This window comes from Nasonia vitripennis, chromosome 5 (assembly GCF_009193385.2).
Source record: "Nasonia vitripennis strain AsymCx chromosome 5, Nvit_psr_1.1, whole genome shotgun sequence".
Classification (NCBI taxonomy): domain Eukaryota; kingdom Metazoa; phylum Arthropoda; class Insecta; order Hymenoptera; family Pteromalidae; genus Nasonia; species Nasonia vitripennis.
Genome location: NC_045761.1, coordinates 4,816,960 through 4,834,322, shown reverse-complemented (window position 1 = coordinate 4,834,322; position 17,363 = coordinate 4,816,960). Strand labels below are relative to the sequence as shown.

The following is a 17,363-nucleotide window of genomic DNA, read 5'->3' as shown; positions in this document are numbered from 1 at the left end:
AATCGCAGCGCGCGCGGCCATTCGACTGTTTAACGACTCGGACGGCATTTTCAATTTGCTTCCGGCAGAAAATCGCCGCGTTCGCGCTCATACACCCAGTAATAATGTTATCTAGCATAAAAAAGATAACGTCGCGCTCGGCCCCGCACGTAAAACTTCAGCTCAGCCTACTTTCCGCCGCCGCATATTTCTACGAGCTCGAAAATCGCAACCTCCTTTCCGCCGCTCTGCTCTGAGCAGTAGCCCGAAGAGAAGTAAGTAAAAGTCCGTCTCTCTTTCATCTTTTCTCTTTATCTCTCTCGCGGCTACTGGCCCCTCGCACGTACGACGCTGTCGCCTCGGGCCGAGAACACACTCACACATATACGTGTACTACACTATATGGGAGCGGAGATATAAAAAGAGCCTCGCGCGCCGATTGTCGAATAAACAGGATCTCGCTGGATATGGCATTTCTCGGGGAGAAATTTCTTTACAAGACGCGAGCTCATTTCCGACGAGGATTGTTTTCCGCGCCTGCAGTAGAGAGTATGAGGGAACGGCCTCCGGCGACGTCGTCCGGGATAAACTTCAATCTCGCGGATGGTACACATACACACACGTGCAGGTCGGCTTTTATTTCCGCGAGTACGGGGCATTTAGAAGGACCTCTCTATTTACCGGAGCGTTTTTCGAGAGCAGTATGTGGGTAGGCATAGATATGGGCTTCATCATATGCATGACAATGACGAGCGAAGGGTATATCGCACGTTTATCGGATGTACATTCTTAGAATATCGATAGCCGAAGACGCTGGACCTTAAGACGCAGCTCGAGGAGTTCTATATTTAGTAGTAGAGGAGGCTCACGCGGACGTATACGGTTAATTTTATACCGTCTTCGAGCCGCGCGGCGGCGAGAATTTTCACGAGGCCCTTTGCCGATCGTAAAGCATTATGGAGCTTTATGGATCGTAAAGAACGAAAAGGGGGAAAAATCCGCAGTCGTCCGCGCGCGTTACATAATGCGCCGTAGTGTAACTATTCGATTTTGATAAAAGAAGTTCGCGTTTTGTGCATAGTGCGGAGCGTGAACGCAGTGGAGGGCCGAGAGAGAGATATAATCGAGCAGCTGCGTGCATATCGCATTCTGCGGGAGTCTCTGCTTCGTTATCATATGAATTATATTAGCTCAAAGGCGCTCCTTTGTATAAGTAAAGCCTCCGACGAGCTGCTGCAGCGGCGCAGCTCGGGTAGAGAGAAAGGGAAGGGATGAGGGTAGTTATATACTGTCTTCTGCAGTGTGTTTCGAGAGAGGGAGAGAACACAACAAAGGACTTTCAAATCAAATTCCCGGTCTCCTTTCTGCTGGAGCGATAGCTCTCGCTTCAAATAGTACATTACGATACGTGTGACTTAAATGGTACTTTTTTACACGGCGCAGTTAGCACCCGAGCGTAGCTCGTGCGCTAACCTCACGGTGCAAAAAAGGACTACTTTAGTCACAGATAGGCGTGACTTAACAGCGGATTTTAGCCAAACTGTGCTATAAAATCAATTTCCCAACGAGAAATCCGCTGCAGCAGCCAGAGCCAGTTTCCTTTCCAGCTCTCGGCGCGTTTTTACGTTCGGATTCCGGCGTAAGCGCATTATGCACGCGTTTCAGAGAGAAAGCGGATTTTCCCCTCTCTTCGTATATATGGATAGATGGAACGCAAAAAGAGAATATATATATACTTATATACAATGCGGACTCTCTGTACAAATACACACCGCGGGCAAAAAGAGCTCGATCCCCGGCGATATTTATCCGACTATTAACGCATCCGCAAGCGGGCAGAAGCGCTCTTTGCTCAGCGCTGCGGCGGAGCTCTGAAAATCCTCGGAACACACAATCCACCTCCCTCTCTGTCGGCAATATCAAAGCGATTATCCGCGAACAAACTCCGCGCGCATCGTTTCCCCGAGTCGTTTCTCGCGGGGCGCCTTTATTCGCCGGCAGCTCGCGAATTTTTCCGTTCCATCGAATTGAGAGAGAGAGAGAGAGAGAGAAAGAGAGAGAGAGAGAGAGAGAGAGAGAGAGAGAGAGAGAGAAGAGAGGGAGGTGCTTTTCAATGTGCGCGCGCGACTCGAAGCCAGAGCCGGCTACTGATGGACGTCGCTGCCGACGCTGCAACTTCAATTTGCTTCATCCCGCGATCATGCGCTTTCTTTCTTTCTTTCCTTCTCACTCCATCTGTATATATAGATGTATACACGTGCACTCGGTCTATACTTTTCTCCGGCGGCCTTTCTTCTCCCTCGCCCCTTTTGTGCTCGCGCTCTGTCATTTCCTCCGCGCAGCTACTCTGCTCCTTGAGCTGAGTGCCGCTGTTTTCCTCCCGGATTTTTATATTCCGCCGACGACGCGCCGCATCGAGAAAATGCCTCGACGATCTCGCTTCGATAAAAGTTTTACGTGTTATCGCGTGTCGCTCTATCAATTAAATTCGAGCATGCGATTTGAGTAATCTTCTGGAAGTGTGCGTATGTGTTCGAATACGAAAGGGCCGACTGTTTTCTTTTAGGAGGCGGGTGTTTAGCTTAGAGGAAGCCGACGCTTTTCCGCTCGAATTTATTCAGCGATTATTGCCCAGAGCCACGGCGTGAAATTCACTCCCGGAGAGCATAACTCTCCCGCGATGGCTTCGCTTGCCAAATACACACAGCTCCATTATTTCAAAGTGCCTTTTCTCCCCTCGCGCTATAGCTGCAGCCGATATTTTTTCGCAGCCGCGCGGTATCGATCGCTTACGCGTCTGCTCTTTTGTTTCGCGCTCTGCAAGTTTGCGATATCTCTCGCTACCACTGAGCTCGTCTGCGGTATATGATGCGCCGCGCGCGCTCGTATATATAGTGAGAGAGCCGCGGCGGCGATCTCGCTAAGTGCACTCTTGAATGAGAATGCGGCTGGGATCTGTGGCCCGCGCAAACGCGATTCTGCGTAACGAATTTAGCCGCCGAGGAGTCGCTGTGCTGTATAGTGTTATATCCGAAAACGCTCAGCGCGACTATGTTATATACTTGTTTAGTTTATATAATATCTGTAACACTTATCGGAGTATCTCCGGAGGGTATATTCTCATATAACACGCTGAATAATGCTTGCACGTATACACGTATATCGAGCGACACATACGCTTCACAGCGCGAGCCCCTCGAGTTTAAGTGGGTTATAAATTTTTAGCGCGCGCGCACGGCTCTAAATTTAACATCGACGCGCTTTACGCGGCCATTCTGTACTCTGCAGCGCTGCAGCAGCGGCAGCATGTTTAGAATGAAGAAAAGCGCTTTATAAGCGCCGCGAATGAATTTCTCGCAGACGACGTTCGGCTGCATACTTACTTACCTCCTAGACGCTTCGATTCCTCGCGAGTGTGCATACGCGAGTTTGCACAGAGCGGAACGTGTGCACGAGAGAGGGCTGGGAAGAAGCGAGAGGTTCATGCGATTTTTCGCGACGGTCGCGCGCGGAGGAGTATAAAGTTTCCCGACGCTCTGTGTATACGCGTATAGCGTATATTGCAAGCTCGGCTTTTAGATTCGTTTCTCGTCGGGAGAGAAGGAGGCAGGCGTGCGCTGGAATTTCGCCTTTTCCTCGCGAGAGGAATGCTTTGCTTTCTTTCGAATGGAGAGCTCGGTATAAATGGATATCGCGTGTATATTATATTTATTACGCGCTCGCATCAAATATTTACTCATACTCGATGTTAATTATGCTGCTCTCGGAAAGAGATGAATCGACGTTGCGTTACACGACACGTTAATTATAGAGGATTAATAAAATGCGTCGGGAATATCACTTTAATCACTCTATCAATAACTGTCAGTATATGCATAGACTCACGCGTCCGCCGCGTCGAGAAAAATGAAATTTACTTTATCGGCGATCAGCGAGAATAAAAGAAGAGAAAACCAGCTTTTTACCATCTCTCACTGATAAAACCGCACACGCACGCGCCTCACCGTTTTTAACTAAAACCCATTTCTGTTCCAGGAAGAAACGGCTTGCCAGGAGCGCAGGGACCCCAAGGGCCTCCGGGTACTCCAGGTACGTTCTGTCCAATTTAAAGAATAAATAAATAAACCCACGCGATGTTATACCGTCCGAAAATTCCCCGCTCGAATTCGCCCAGGGGAATATCCCGCAACGCGTCTTTGTGCGAGTCGAGGGCGCGACGATTATTGAGGGGAGCCGCTTTGCGTAGTTGATTAAACGTGAAACGATTGGGAGGTTAACGAGCGCTTAATTACTTCGTTATCTCATTTCTTTGGCGCTATAGTATACGTGGGACCAAAGTACAGCCTCGACTCGCGAGACGTAGTCGTAGAACTTCGGGAGAGCCTAAGTAAGCTTGTCGCGCGCATTAGTACACGCAACTTCTCCCTCTCGCGCGCTTGAGAGGGAGAGGGAGTAAGGGGGAAATTAATTTTCTACCGAGAGACGCCGCGAGATTCGCTGCGTCGCGGTTTAAATTCGTAAAAATAGCGCTCTCGCGATCACCCATGCATACACTGTGGAAGCGAGTCTAGTCGTCGAGTTCTCGTTTAATTTGGAACGTTTCTTCGCGGAATCGCTCCATCGCGTGATTCGATTAGACTATACTCGTAACTTGTCACTGCGTCGAGTTTTCTCGTGCGATTTTTTTCGAAAGCTCGAGTACACGCGCGCGATACAGTCGTGCTGTTGTATAACTTCTGAGAGAGCTGTAAAAGTTTCCGTCGTAAAAGGAAAATTATTTATATTTTGCACTCTCGAAAGAGCCGACACGTCCGATAAACTCTGCGACGTAAAACGAACCCGTTAATAAAAATGAAAAAAAAATAACGTATCTCCCGACGCGGGTGTATACAAAAGCCTGGAGAAACAATAGCCCTTTCGTATCTGAACTGGTACACGCACGAGGTCAATCGCCTGAATCCACGCATCGACGCTTGTTTCAGGAAAAATGGGCCTACGCGGTCCACCAGGTCAGGACGGCCGACCTGGCCAGGACGGCAGTCCTGGCTTACCCGGTATCGTCAGCTACGCGCCTCTGCGAGGCAATGGCTCTGCTCTGAAAGTCAATACCAACGACCTGCTCGTACCACCTTCGATCGCCAGCAGCGGTGACATCCGAGGTGAGTTTATACCCCTTTTGTTTATTGCCGTCGCTCTCTCTCTCTCTCTCTCTCTCTCTCTCTCTCTCTCTCTCTCTCTCTCTCGTTTGTTTTAATTTTAATGATACACATGGAACGCATTCATCATGCCGCCTGCTTTATAATTGCGTTCGCTCGTCGTGTTCACAATGACGCATTATATCCCGCCGTTGAAAAATTACTCCTCCCCCGCCGTAAAGAAATGGGTTTTATATTGGAAATCACGGTCGCGGCTCAAAAATTAACTGGTCCCGCAGGCTCTCGCGCCTATGTCTACATACGAAAAGGCTCGTTAACGGCGCGTTTCATTGCGAACAATGCGCGTGTGTGGTATATATATATGCATATAAGTATAAAGGCGAAATTCGACATTCAGCCCGGAGGCTGCGTGGGGGGAGAATTTGAAACCGTTCGTAAAAACAATGGAGCGCCGGAATTCGGCTCTCCGGGGATTCGCGCGCGGGCGGTATAATTTATTATTCTTGTATGCTCGCCGAGCTATTATGTAGTTCCTGTACTATATACGTGTAGCAGTGCAGTAGGCTCGTAATATAACTCGATACAACTCTCGAATCTTCCACCAGGGCAGTACGTGACGCTGATGGCGGAGGAAGGGCTGAACGTGCGGCTCGAATGCTTTGCCTCCGGTAAGCCAACTCCGATCGTCCAGTGGCACAGGCCCGACGGTCAGCTCATTCACACCGGCTTCTGGTACGGTAAGTACACTCGAGCTTATTCTCCTCTGAAAAAATACACTACACACGAGCGCATTGAAATCAACAGGCTGTAAGCAGCACATAATCGGCCTAATTATACGTCACCATCAGAATTTCACGTGTCCGCGAGGGCCGTAATGCGGGCTGTATCATGAATTCCCGAAATACCGCTGACATGTAGATCTATCAGCGAACATTAGCGCTTGAAACCTCATTTGCAAAGATTATTTGGCCATATATATCTGCGCGCGTGTGTGTGTGTGTGTGTGTGTGTGTGTGTGCTATATTCCTGTAGGAAGAACGGGATACTTGACCAAGCTCGAATTCAATATTCGTGCGCGCGCGCGCGCACGAACACACGCGAGAATTATATTTCATATACAGGAGCACTCCGCAGCGCAGGAGCGAATTAATGATAATGCTCGTTTTACATGCGGCATAGAACGTCGCTCCGTCAGCCGCACGGCTGTACACGTATACCGCTTTACTGAAGTTTCATATGCGCTCGCGCGCTCATTATGCGCCTTCGATATATTTCGGGGTTGTATTATAGTGACCTGCGGAAGTTGGGGAAACTCGGCAATTATTTCGGAAAGTTCGACGATGTAATCTTTCTGGGAAGAGATGAATTCGCGACTGTACTGATATACGTAAATACGCGGAATTATTACGAGTGCAGGTATATTATCAGCATCAATCATCGTCACGCGGCTGCGACGGGTTCGCTGATGTTTATACCCGAAAGAATAAATATACGAACGCCGCAATAAAGCTGTCTTACGCAAACGAGCGCGCATACACTCGTGCGTGTTTATTGAGCTCAAAGCTGCTACACGGCACTTCCATATCATTGCGCTTATAAAAGCTCGCGTCTCGCGTATACGTATAAACCCAGAGCTGCTTATCCGAGCTTAATTAACATATAAACTTCGTTAAACTCGAACCGCTCTTATCTCGAGGACGAGATTAACACAGCGTCGAGTAATAACCTCACAGTAGCAGCCTCTAATGCTATTATGCTCGCAATAGTTCGGAATATTATACGTCGTCGATTACTTCGCCAGTGTTAAAGGGAAAACAATGGCCCTGACGCATATAAAAAAAAAGAAAAGAACACCCTTTCCCTCCCGTGACGTTCAAACAAGAGTATTTGCTTATGCGCAAGGCCCACCCCAAGCTCGTATTCTTCCCAGCCTACGTACGCAGTAATTCCCTTGCTGGGGGCAAACGCACTTCCCCGACGCTGCACCTGGCAAACATCGTTAAGGCTCTCTCAAAGCTCGGCACGTACACGCATGCATTATACGCTTGAGTCAATACACGCGTGCTTGCGTCGGGGAAAATGGAATTCGCTTGACGCAAACGGCGATCACACGGAGCGTTTTTATCAAGCGCGCGATCGCCACTTTACGTCCCCGTGAACGAGGAGATACCTACGACGAAGAGCAGCTGTTGCGAGAGAGTAAGCGCTTTGTTGAAGGTTTTAATTCGGGAGGGGGGTAGAGGGTCGCGGAGTTAAAGTGGCAGCCGGCGAAATTGGACTCGGTCTTTTATCGCTCTATTTTTCAAAGCAGCCGCTGTGTGTGTTTGTGTCCGCTGATTAAATTTGGAGGAGAAAAAATCGCTATAACTTTCTAGACGCGGCGAATTAAACGTTTACGTCGAGTACAGTAGTTATAATGCCCCCTGCGTTGAAGAGCATAATACAGGAGAGCAGTCGACGATCGTCCTCGCGGCAGGTGCATCAAGAGCGCGCGTCGCTTTCAGCGCAAGTGAATTTCAAAGAAAGCGCGACTAGCGCAGAGAGAGAGAGAGAGAGAGAGAGAGAGAGAGAGAGAGAGAGAGAGAGGAAAAAAAGAGAAAGTAAAGGCAACAATCCAATTTAGCCAAGTACCCGGAGCGCACTTACCTTTTATCGCGCCGGCTCCTTCGAGAGCCTCGCGGCAATAGACGCGCGGAGAATTACGCATCGGCCGCTGACTCGAGAGAAATGGCCAGAGTAGACAGTGAGAAAAGAAAGAGCGAAATCGTCAACGGCCTGGCAACACACACATGCGCGCTGGTGAGATTGAACGTCGAGAGTAGCAACTAATTTTCCCCGCTGCTTAGGTCGAATCTCGCGACCTTCGTCGAAGAAGAATCCAGTCCTCCCCCGCAAAACTTTTCTACTCAGGGCTGATCCTCGCGCGCGAAAGCAGTATACAAGCGCTAACAGCTCTCTCTCTCTCTCTCTCTCTCTCTCTCTCTCTCTCTCTCTCTCTCTCTCTCTCTCTCGGCTTTAATTTCAGCACGACGTCGTCAGGCCTCCTAGACACACACAGCATTCCGTCCTATATTGCGTCGACGGAGGCTCGCGTTGCAGTGGCCCAGAGCGTACACACACGGGGGTAATAGTCACCGCAGGAGGCCGCTACCGCGTGCGTGAAGTTTAACGTGCCGTGTCGAGGGCGCCGGAACGAGTTGGGGCTAATGAGAAGCCTCTCTCTCGTCGGGGTGAGGAATAAGCGAGAGAAGTCGAGCGCATTACAGCCCGGGACACGACGTGTACGAGATGTTATTCTTCTTCGCAGTGGAAAGCGCCGGAATCGGTCAGGCGCGGACAGTACAGAGAAATTTCGGGAAATTCGCGGAGCGTACTAATGATCCCGCAACTCCTGACACGCGAGCCCAGCTACACACGTATACACATAGAGGAGAAAGTTTTGGAGTAGTCTCCCGAGAGGCTGCATATATACACGCGTAATCCGACCGAGCAGACGCGCGGAATACGCTGTCGAGTGGAAGCTCGCGTCGCGTCGAGCTTTGAATGCGAAATGAAGGGCCGCCGCGCGCACGATGACACCCGCCGATGGCGGTCCGCGACGCTTAACTGACCAGAAATTTCAATCGAGCTGCGCGCCAGTCGTGTATGTATAGTGCCGGCGACGTCTCTGTTCGCTGGAATTGCACACACACGCACACACGGCCAAGGGCCAATGATTCATGCGGCTGAGAGACCGAGTTGGCCTTCTCTATAGACGTAATACCGCGTGGAATTCGATCGAGAGAAAAAGAGCAAGTTTTGTGCTCGTGTGTGTGTGTGTGTGTGTGTGTGTGTGTCGTGAATCACGTCGAGTGTACTTGAGGGCAGCTGCGCTGTTGTTTCAAGGCTCCTGGAAATATTGGACTATAAATGCGTTCGCTGGCCCGGAAGAACAGACCTTTGCTTTCTCGTATTTTCCATTACTTCCTCCCGCGCGATAAATCCCCGCGATTTTTCGCAATTGTATGACCGACCATTGCGAGCTCGAGCGAGTTGACGATTGTTTTTTTTTTCAATAGAGTACGCGTGGGTTATCGATTCGCTAATTCAGCAATTTCCACTCACGCATCGGTGCAGCGACCGATCGATTATTATATACTATTCGATAACGCTGCGCGTTATCCGCGTATAGGAGACTCGCGAGAGTACTTGTATGTGAACGTTCTTTTTGTTTCAGCGTCAGCAGTCTACGGGAGTCCCTTGAATCTGTCGTCGGTGCACAGGGACGACTGGGGAAATTATACCTGCACCGCAGACAATGGCATACCGCCCAGCGCGACCAAACAATACATGCTCGGCGTTAAATGTGAGTTTTTGAAGTTTTAATGAAATTGTGTGTAGCAGCCAGCGCACGTTCCACTATTTTTTTTTTTTTTTTTTTTTTTTTTTTAATCACAGCGTCAAACTTTCAGCGGATTTTCAGTTTGTTATCGTTTTCCCCATCGTCCGCGAATATTAAAACGGATTTCAACAAAAGCGAGCCAACTTTGAAATTGAAACACAAATCAATCGCGTACTCCGACAACGACGCTTTCAGACTTTCCATATAAGGTATACCTATATGAAAAGCCGATGCGCACGCAAGGGTAAACATCGTTTTTCCACCGAGCGAATTCCACTCTCTCTCTCGTAACTGCGCGCAGGCTAAAGTTTTGCCGATCAGCGCGTACAGCGCGATGACCTCAAAACAAACGATAATTCATACCTCCGGATAGCTGTGGGCGAAGCCACTCGATGCTATAAAGGCGGTTCGGCGAAAATAAGGAACCCGCCGCGGCTGTATACGGCTTCGAGTCGATTTTCCTCTCTCGGAAACAGAAGCAGTATATATAGCGGTCACGGCCCTGCGCGTGGAATTACGTCCGCGCGCGAAACTCTCGTTTGTCACCGGAATTTTCTAAGCTGATTCGCGCGTATCACGTTCCCGCACATGCGGTGGCAGCTTGTTTGCTTCCCTTATCTCCCCCGCGGCGCGTTAATTTCGCGAAGACGCGAATGCGATTTTTCACCGAGTTTATTCCTCGACGGCGAGTTTTCGCAGGAATGTGTAATACAAGCTTATCGCACGCTTTCGAAATCTCATCTCTTTCAGCGCGGAATATACGCAGAGGATTGAATTAATTAAACCGGATATTCAGCCTGTAACAACGAGATTATTCGGAAGGTTTGCTCAGCAGCGCGAAATTCCATTTCATATTTCCCAAACTAATTTACCGCTCGACTGTGTATAATGGTCGGGCGGATATCGTGGAAAAAAAGTGACGTTCACGTTCTCCGCCGCGGCTCTTTCTCTCCGTTCGGATCGAATTTTACTCTCTGCTGACGTCTTCGCGCGCGCGCTGCATCGGAGCTGTCAGTCGTGGTCTCTCGCGGAGAGCCGATAACGGGAGGTATTGTAGCGACATCCGACATCTGAGGAGTCATTGCGCACTTTGACGGGCTTACAAGCCGCGCGGCTATGGCGTACAATGGCCCTGTGGCTTCTCTGCCCCCTGTCGCATGGGCTTTAAATAGTCGATGCGGTGCTTATTCGCCGTTGTGTAAAGGGAAAACTTTGCTTTGCGTCGAGTGTCTTTTTCGCGTGCGCGTGTACCGGTTGGCCGGCTGTTGGTTTAGTGCGCGATAAAATCCAGCCGTCTCTCACTCTCGGTAATTCCAGATAAGGAGTTGGAATCTCTAATAAGTTCCATTGATTAAGCGCGAGTCAATGGAGGGAGAGGGTCCTGAGGGAGAGAGAGAGAGAGAGAGAGAGAGAGAGAGAGAGAGAGAGAGAGAGAGAGAGAGAGAGAGAGAGAGAGAGATGCGAAGTTTGTCTCGGAGAATCGTATATAGAGTGCGGGCAATCACGTTTAATTGAATCGAAAACTTTCGATATCGGATTTTGAAGGCAAATTCGAGCTGTTCGCCTCTCCCTCTTGGAAGAAGTGCCGAAGCAGTCGTTGATTAAAAAGTGTCCTCCTCCATTGTTGGAATTTTGATGCGCGCGCGGGCCTTTCGGCTTCGTTCGTCGATATAATTTATTCGACAATCAAACGCTCGCGCGCGCGTGTGTCTGTACCTTCGCATTGTCGGCTGTAAATTTATTTTGCCGCTGCGTGCGCTAATAAATCTATTATGCTAACGAGCTAATATTGTGCTACGCTGCTGCTTCGCACAGCGCAGATTGAGAGTCGCGCAATAAGTGGCTTTTCCCAATAGCTTTACATTTGCATTTAATTATATAATACTGTAGAGTAATGGCTCGAATTATACGTAATGCGCGTATAGTTCCGTATATAAATACAAAACGAGGGTCAAGCGAAACAGGGCAGGGCATGGTCAGACGCCTGTGAAAACAACGCCCTGCCAGTGGTATAAATCAGTAATTGGGCAGACCGCGCGCGCAACCCTCAGAAATGTCCCTCGAGAATATACAAGAATCACAATAGCTCGTTTTTCTTTTAATTTTCGGGGAGATGAAAAAGGTGCTATAAACGCATGAATCTCTCTTACGTTTGCGCAGTCGGGCCGCTGATAAGGATTCGCTCGCCGCTAGTACGAGCACGCAATCACGGCATGGTGGTGCTCGAGTGCGAGGTCGAGTCTTTCCCCAAGCCGGAACATTTCTACTGGGAGTTCCGCGACAGTCGGGTCGAGAACAAGGACAAGCACAGGATGACGATCCAGGAGGACGAGTACAAGAGGGATTACAAGGTACGAGAAAGAGAACAAAAATTCATCTCCTCCCGAATTCTCCTTTTAAGGAATAGCTTCGAATGCCGCAGCTCGATGCTTATATCTTTTATTCGTGATATCTCGCTGTACTGTACAGCGCACCATTGTTTTCTCGAAAGCCGCGCGAGTTCGTTGCTCACGCGATTACATCCTTTGCGGCTTTGACCTTTGAGCCGTTTTTCCCCCGCGGTCAAAGGCCTTCCGCTCCGGCGGCGTCATTAATTTTGACGATGACGTCGTCTAGACGTTCATTCAGAGGAATTTTAACGAGGATCCGTTGAGGAGACTCACGAGCATTTTTTTTCGCGATTTCCAGTTCAAGATGAGGCTGAAGATCTCGAAAATCACCAGCTCGGATTACGGCAATTACTACTGCGCCGTGAAGAAGAACTACAACGTGACGAAGGGCGTCGTAACAGTTCGAGGTGAGAGGGCATGTGTGAATATCCGTAAAATCCGGTCGTAGCCGCGCGGGAATCGCATCGGCGCACGCTCGATTATCCCAAACTTTTGCTTCTTCTCGAAAAACACTCGTATACGAGAGAGACTTTTCCGCTGTACACAGACGTGAACGACAAGACAGCGACGTCCTCCGAGTCCAAGGGTGTGGCCATCTTCGGCAAGCCGCCGCCGCCTCGGCCGCAGTTCAGGAATCTCTGTCCGCCCCAATTAAACTGCGACAGCTGTCCACGGGCGAACTGCGGCTATCAGGACGTCGAAGCCAAACCGATGACGGGCATCAATTTTCCGGGGCTGCCTCCTCGAGTAGCCGGTGAGTGCAGTGTATATTCCGTATACGCACTATAGATTTTAATATTCGCAGGCGCTTTTGTCGGCGGAAGGAAAATTCCGAGATGAAAATTTCCATACATCGGCTCTCTTCGCCGCGCATTCCGAGTATTTCTCCCGCAAAAATTCATTTTTATTAAAAGCCCGCGCGTTCATAGACGCGTTTGACAGTTCATTGGTTTTCGCGCACAGGCGTGCCAGCGTGTATTCATCTCTCTTTGACTGCTTCGATTTCCTTCCTTTTCTCCGCCCGCGCGTATGTATTTCTTTGGCCTCTTTTATACGCGCATTTGAAAGGGAAAACCGATTCCAAAGAGACGAGCAAGCCTCGCGCGATGGGTAAAATATTTCCTCGGAAAAAGCGCCGACAAAAGCGGAGCAAATTTCCATGTGGCGATTCGGCTAATCCCGAGCGTGTCTTCGTTCGTCGCGTAAAGACGGCGTGATAGGAGCCGTCGGCAAGCCCGTGTTCAAGGGTCAAATGGACGATCTCTACGGCATCTGGATGCAGGACGCGTCGCCTAAAAGCCAGTCGACGGCAGGCAAGCTCTGGGTCACCCGCAGCACCGACACCTCTCACGTCTTCGAGTACGCCGACATAGACGACTACGCGCAGAAGAAGAGCCCCCGCAGCATCAAGCTGCCTTACAACTTCCAGGTATGTATAAATTATACCATACGCGGGAATCAGATTTCACCGCGTTGATTAATTCGAACTTGCGGCTGCGTTCAGCTACACTACATAGCAGCCAGAGGGAGAAACGTTATATACGCTACTTTGTACAAGTTATAATACACGTATCCCGAGCGCGCGTTATTGCCCCCCATCGGAGAGAGAGAGAGAGAGAGAGAGAGAGAGAGAGAGAGAGAGAGAGAGAGAGAGAGAGAGATGAGCGAAGCACGCACAGGGCGGATGTAATTTCTCACAAATTTCTCCGCGGCAACGAAGCAGCTCTCGACTTTCTTAACTCGCTCGGTTTCGCGCGGCTGAACTCGTATTATATTACGCCACCGCCGGCTACGTATTTCTCCACTAGCTCCGAGTAGTTTTGCCGCGCGCGAGGAGTAAAGAGCGAGCCGAGAGAGAGAGAGAGAAATATTCAAGGGTCGCGCTTTTTTTAATAAAAAGTCGAGTGGACGCGAACATCCGCGTGCGTTTCGCTCTCCTGCAGGGCGGTAAAGACGAGTACAAGAGAAACGCGCCGCGGCGCGGAGAGTAATTGAATGAGAAAATATTCTCCTCGCGTCAACTGTATCAGAAGCCACGTCTCGACGCGATTCAATTTGCATGTCTGCGCGGACTAAATTAATTAAAATGTATTCAAATTAGCAGTCTATATAATAATACTATAAAGCGCCTTTCGCGTGCGCTACGAGCTTCGGATGAATTTTATACCGTCGCAGAGTGGCTCTCTCTCTCTCTCTCTCTCTCTCTCTCTCTCTCTCTCGACATTTCATATTAGACGCGCGGCGCTCTTTCTTGATCGTCCTCTCTCGCATACGGAGAGAGGGTGAAAAGGAGCGCCGCCGTGATGGGGAGCTCAAGTGCGACTTTTTGTTCGCGAGACTCGCCCTGAGAGAACGAACCGTCGAGTGAATTGTAGCCGCCGCGTTTCACGTCGCTAGATGAAAAAATAACGGCCGGATGAATGCGCTAATGCACGTGTATGTACAACACAGGGTAACGGGCATCTGGTGAACGACGGCTACTTCTTCTACAACCCGTACAACCGCTCGTCCATCGTACGACTGGATCTGACGCACAACGAGGGCACCATCTACGCTTTCGGCAGGCTCGAGATGGAGTTGCCCGGCTTGCGCGTTAATACCGGCAATTATCTCTACACGCCGAATCACAACTTCAATTACGTCGACTTTGACGTGGACGAGAACGGTGAGTATTGTACGTTTTAAAAGTCGCGATCGATCGGTAATCGTCCAGCGGTACTAGACCGTGTACACAAACACACACACAGATAGATAAGGAGGGAGAGGGGGTAAAGAGATCCGCGCGAGGAGAGCCGGTAAAATGACAGGATCTTTCGCCTGGATCGGAATTCGAAAATACTCAGCAGAGCTCTGACGGACGTCTTTAATTAAACCGAGAGCGTATCTAGAGCGAGGGCTAATGAAAGCTCGCGCGGCGAGGGGAAAAGTGCTTGCGCAACGAGATTAGAAAGTCCTCCGGCACCTCGATGGGATGTGTTAAGAAGCTATATCGTTTAAACGATTTTTTTCTCTCACTAATATAATATAAAAGTCGCATCTAATAAATCGAGATGCACATTTCGCGAATTCTGCCGCGTCATTAAACACAGAGGCAATCTTTTCCGCGGTGAATCGATAGGCTCGTAAAAATCCCATAGCGCCGCAGCCGAGCATCGATCAGAGCGCGCTTCGGCGCGCCGCATCGCTTCTTATTCCGCGTAATTGCCTTGGCTCTTTCTCAATACGTGCCCGAGCGGTAATCCCATTGCGCCACACGGCAGATACAAACGAATGGGATTTTTCCTATATACGCCGGCTGAAAGAGTCGACTCTCTCCCACAAAAGCTGCTTTATGACTCGCTCTCCATACTTATCTGTGTATTGTCCGAGGGGGATTCTATTTTCCCGTGTGGGCATTGTTTCGAATATTCGAACGAGAGCCCTCCCCGAGATTATCCGCCGCGATATCGAGAGCTTTGCGCATGTGTTCTATATATAAGCGAATGTAGTTCACCGAGAAGTGCTATCATCGGACCGAGTGATGATGTGGTGTACGAGCGATAAGTCGCTCGAGGCTTATTATTATTACATCGGAAGCCATTATCGTGTGTGTGTGTGTGTGTGTGATCTGTGCAGGTTTATGGGCCATTTACGGGACGCCGAGCAACAGCACCGTCGTGATGAAAGTCGACCCCGACACGATGACGCCCCAATACGCCTGGAGCATCAGCGTCGATCATCACAAGTACGGCGAGATGTTCGTCTCGCGCGGCGTCCTCTACGCCGTGCACAGTATCACCGACGCCACCATGAACATCAGGTAACGACGCTTTTTTTCACTCTAATGCACCACTTTATATCCTCCATATACACGAGTGAGTATAAACAGCGCGGAGGAAATATCTCGGAAAGAGGTCGATGTTTTCTTTGGGGGCAGATTGTGTTGACGCGAGAGGCAGTCGTACGTGGTAAAAGGTACTCCTCGTGTGTTCCAGCGAGATTTTTAAATTTTAAATGCTGCGAGCAGAGTACCGCGGATGATCCATAGTTTTTTAAAATTTCGCTGAATCGCGCGGACTCGTGAAATGCCGTCGCGACGCATGAAGAGAGAACCGGAAGATATTTCAACGGTGCGCTATATTCTACGGTGAATATCTACTATACGTATTTCTCTTCCCCCCAGCGCGAACGTGTGCTAATCTAGATTTCGGTTGCTTTTTCAGAGACTGGCAGATTTTTCCTCGGGAATTTCTACGTGTCATCGCAGTGGATACGATTTCGTTTCGCGTTTAATGAACGGAACGAATTACACGCGCGCGATGCGCGAGAGGGTAAAGTTTGCGCGTCTGTGTGTATACGATCGAATCGCTCGCTTGTTGTAAAGTCGGCATTAAGAATAGGCATTAAATGACTAATTAATCGCCTCTCGCGAGGTGAACTGTGTGTAAAATTAATTGGAAAAACTTTGCATACCCTCTACTACACTTTTGAGATATCGGCTTGATTATTGATTTCGTTCGGGGAGGAAACTCTGTTAGAACTGCAAATTGATACCGCGCGGCGTTTCTTTGTTCGCTCTTTCAATACTGGGAATGTTCCAGCCTGGCGATCGATCTCTACCAGGGCAAACACCTGAACGTCAATTTGTCTTTCCTCAACGCTTACAAGAAGGTGACCATGCTGAGATACAACAATAAAACGAAGGTGAGTTATACGCTTGGAAATCTCGTCAATCCTACTGCAGTGATTAAATTATACCTCTCGCGCGACGGACTACGTGCTTCCCGATTCGTGTAAAACGTTATTGGATTAATCCTTAATTCCCGCACTTCAAGAGCCGAGCTTCGTCGCAATTTTCTCGTCGCTCGTATATGGACCGGCGGGAAATTCAATTTCAAAACGGCTTATATACCGCTATATACACACGTTTTACAATCCAATTACAAAACTCTCAATCTACAAAAAGAAAAATCACTTCTACGACTAGCGTGCGACTAAGCAGTAGCTATAATTGTTCCGCGCGTGCGATTGCTCTCAAGCGACTCATGCGCGCAGCAGGCATGATGCCTCGGCTGTATTCCTTCCGCAATCCGATTAATCAATGCCCTCGTGTACCGCTATGCGAGCTCATTTGCACGTAAAATCGCGCCTGATCCGCTTGTTCGAGCTCTCTAGTCGAGCTGGCGTCATACCGCGAATGTCGCGCGAGTCGTACGCACCTACGCGAGTAGATATGGAAATGATCGTGCATTTTGATCCCGTCGCGTCGGTATATACTTACCGAGTACACTGATCTCCTCGTATTACGCGTAGAAATAGCAGTAGGGCACTCGAGACTTTTTCCCTCCCTTCGGCTAAAATATCTATCCGCTACTGCGCTGGGGCTAAAGCGAAAGCCATAACTCGTTGGAGGGGGAGGTCCGTATACAATATCAGAGACAGTGCGTAACGCCCGTATACACATCGGGCCTTTAATTT

General features: G+C 49.4%; 1 protein-coding gene across 1 annotated transcript in view; it reads left to right on the top strand.

Moving 5' to 3' along the window:
* The window catches only part of LOC100120786, a 33,178-nt gene that overhangs the window by 14,152 nt on the left and 1,663 nt on the right, over window positions 1-17,363 (top strand). Inside the window, exons 6-16 of the mRNA XM_016988294.2 lie at window positions 4,015-4,068; window positions 4,962-5,138; window positions 5,741-5,872; window positions 9,352-9,480; window positions 11,677-11,867; window positions 12,205-12,313; window positions 12,454-12,660; window positions 13,115-13,335; window positions 14,358-14,571; window positions 15,522-15,705; window positions 16,487-16,589. Of these exons, the coding sequence (XP_016843783.1) occupies window positions 4,015-4,068; window positions 4,962-5,138; window positions 5,741-5,872; window positions 9,352-9,480; window positions 11,677-11,867; window positions 12,205-12,313; window positions 12,454-12,660; window positions 13,115-13,335; window positions 14,358-14,571; window positions 15,522-15,705; window positions 16,487-16,589 (1,721 nt within the window). The remainder of the gene's footprint in view (window positions 1-4,014; window positions 4,069-4,961; window positions 5,139-5,740; window positions 5,873-9,351; window positions 9,481-11,676; window positions 11,868-12,204; window positions 12,314-12,453; window positions 12,661-13,114; window positions 13,336-14,357; window positions 14,572-15,521; window positions 15,706-16,486; window positions 16,590-17,363) is intronic.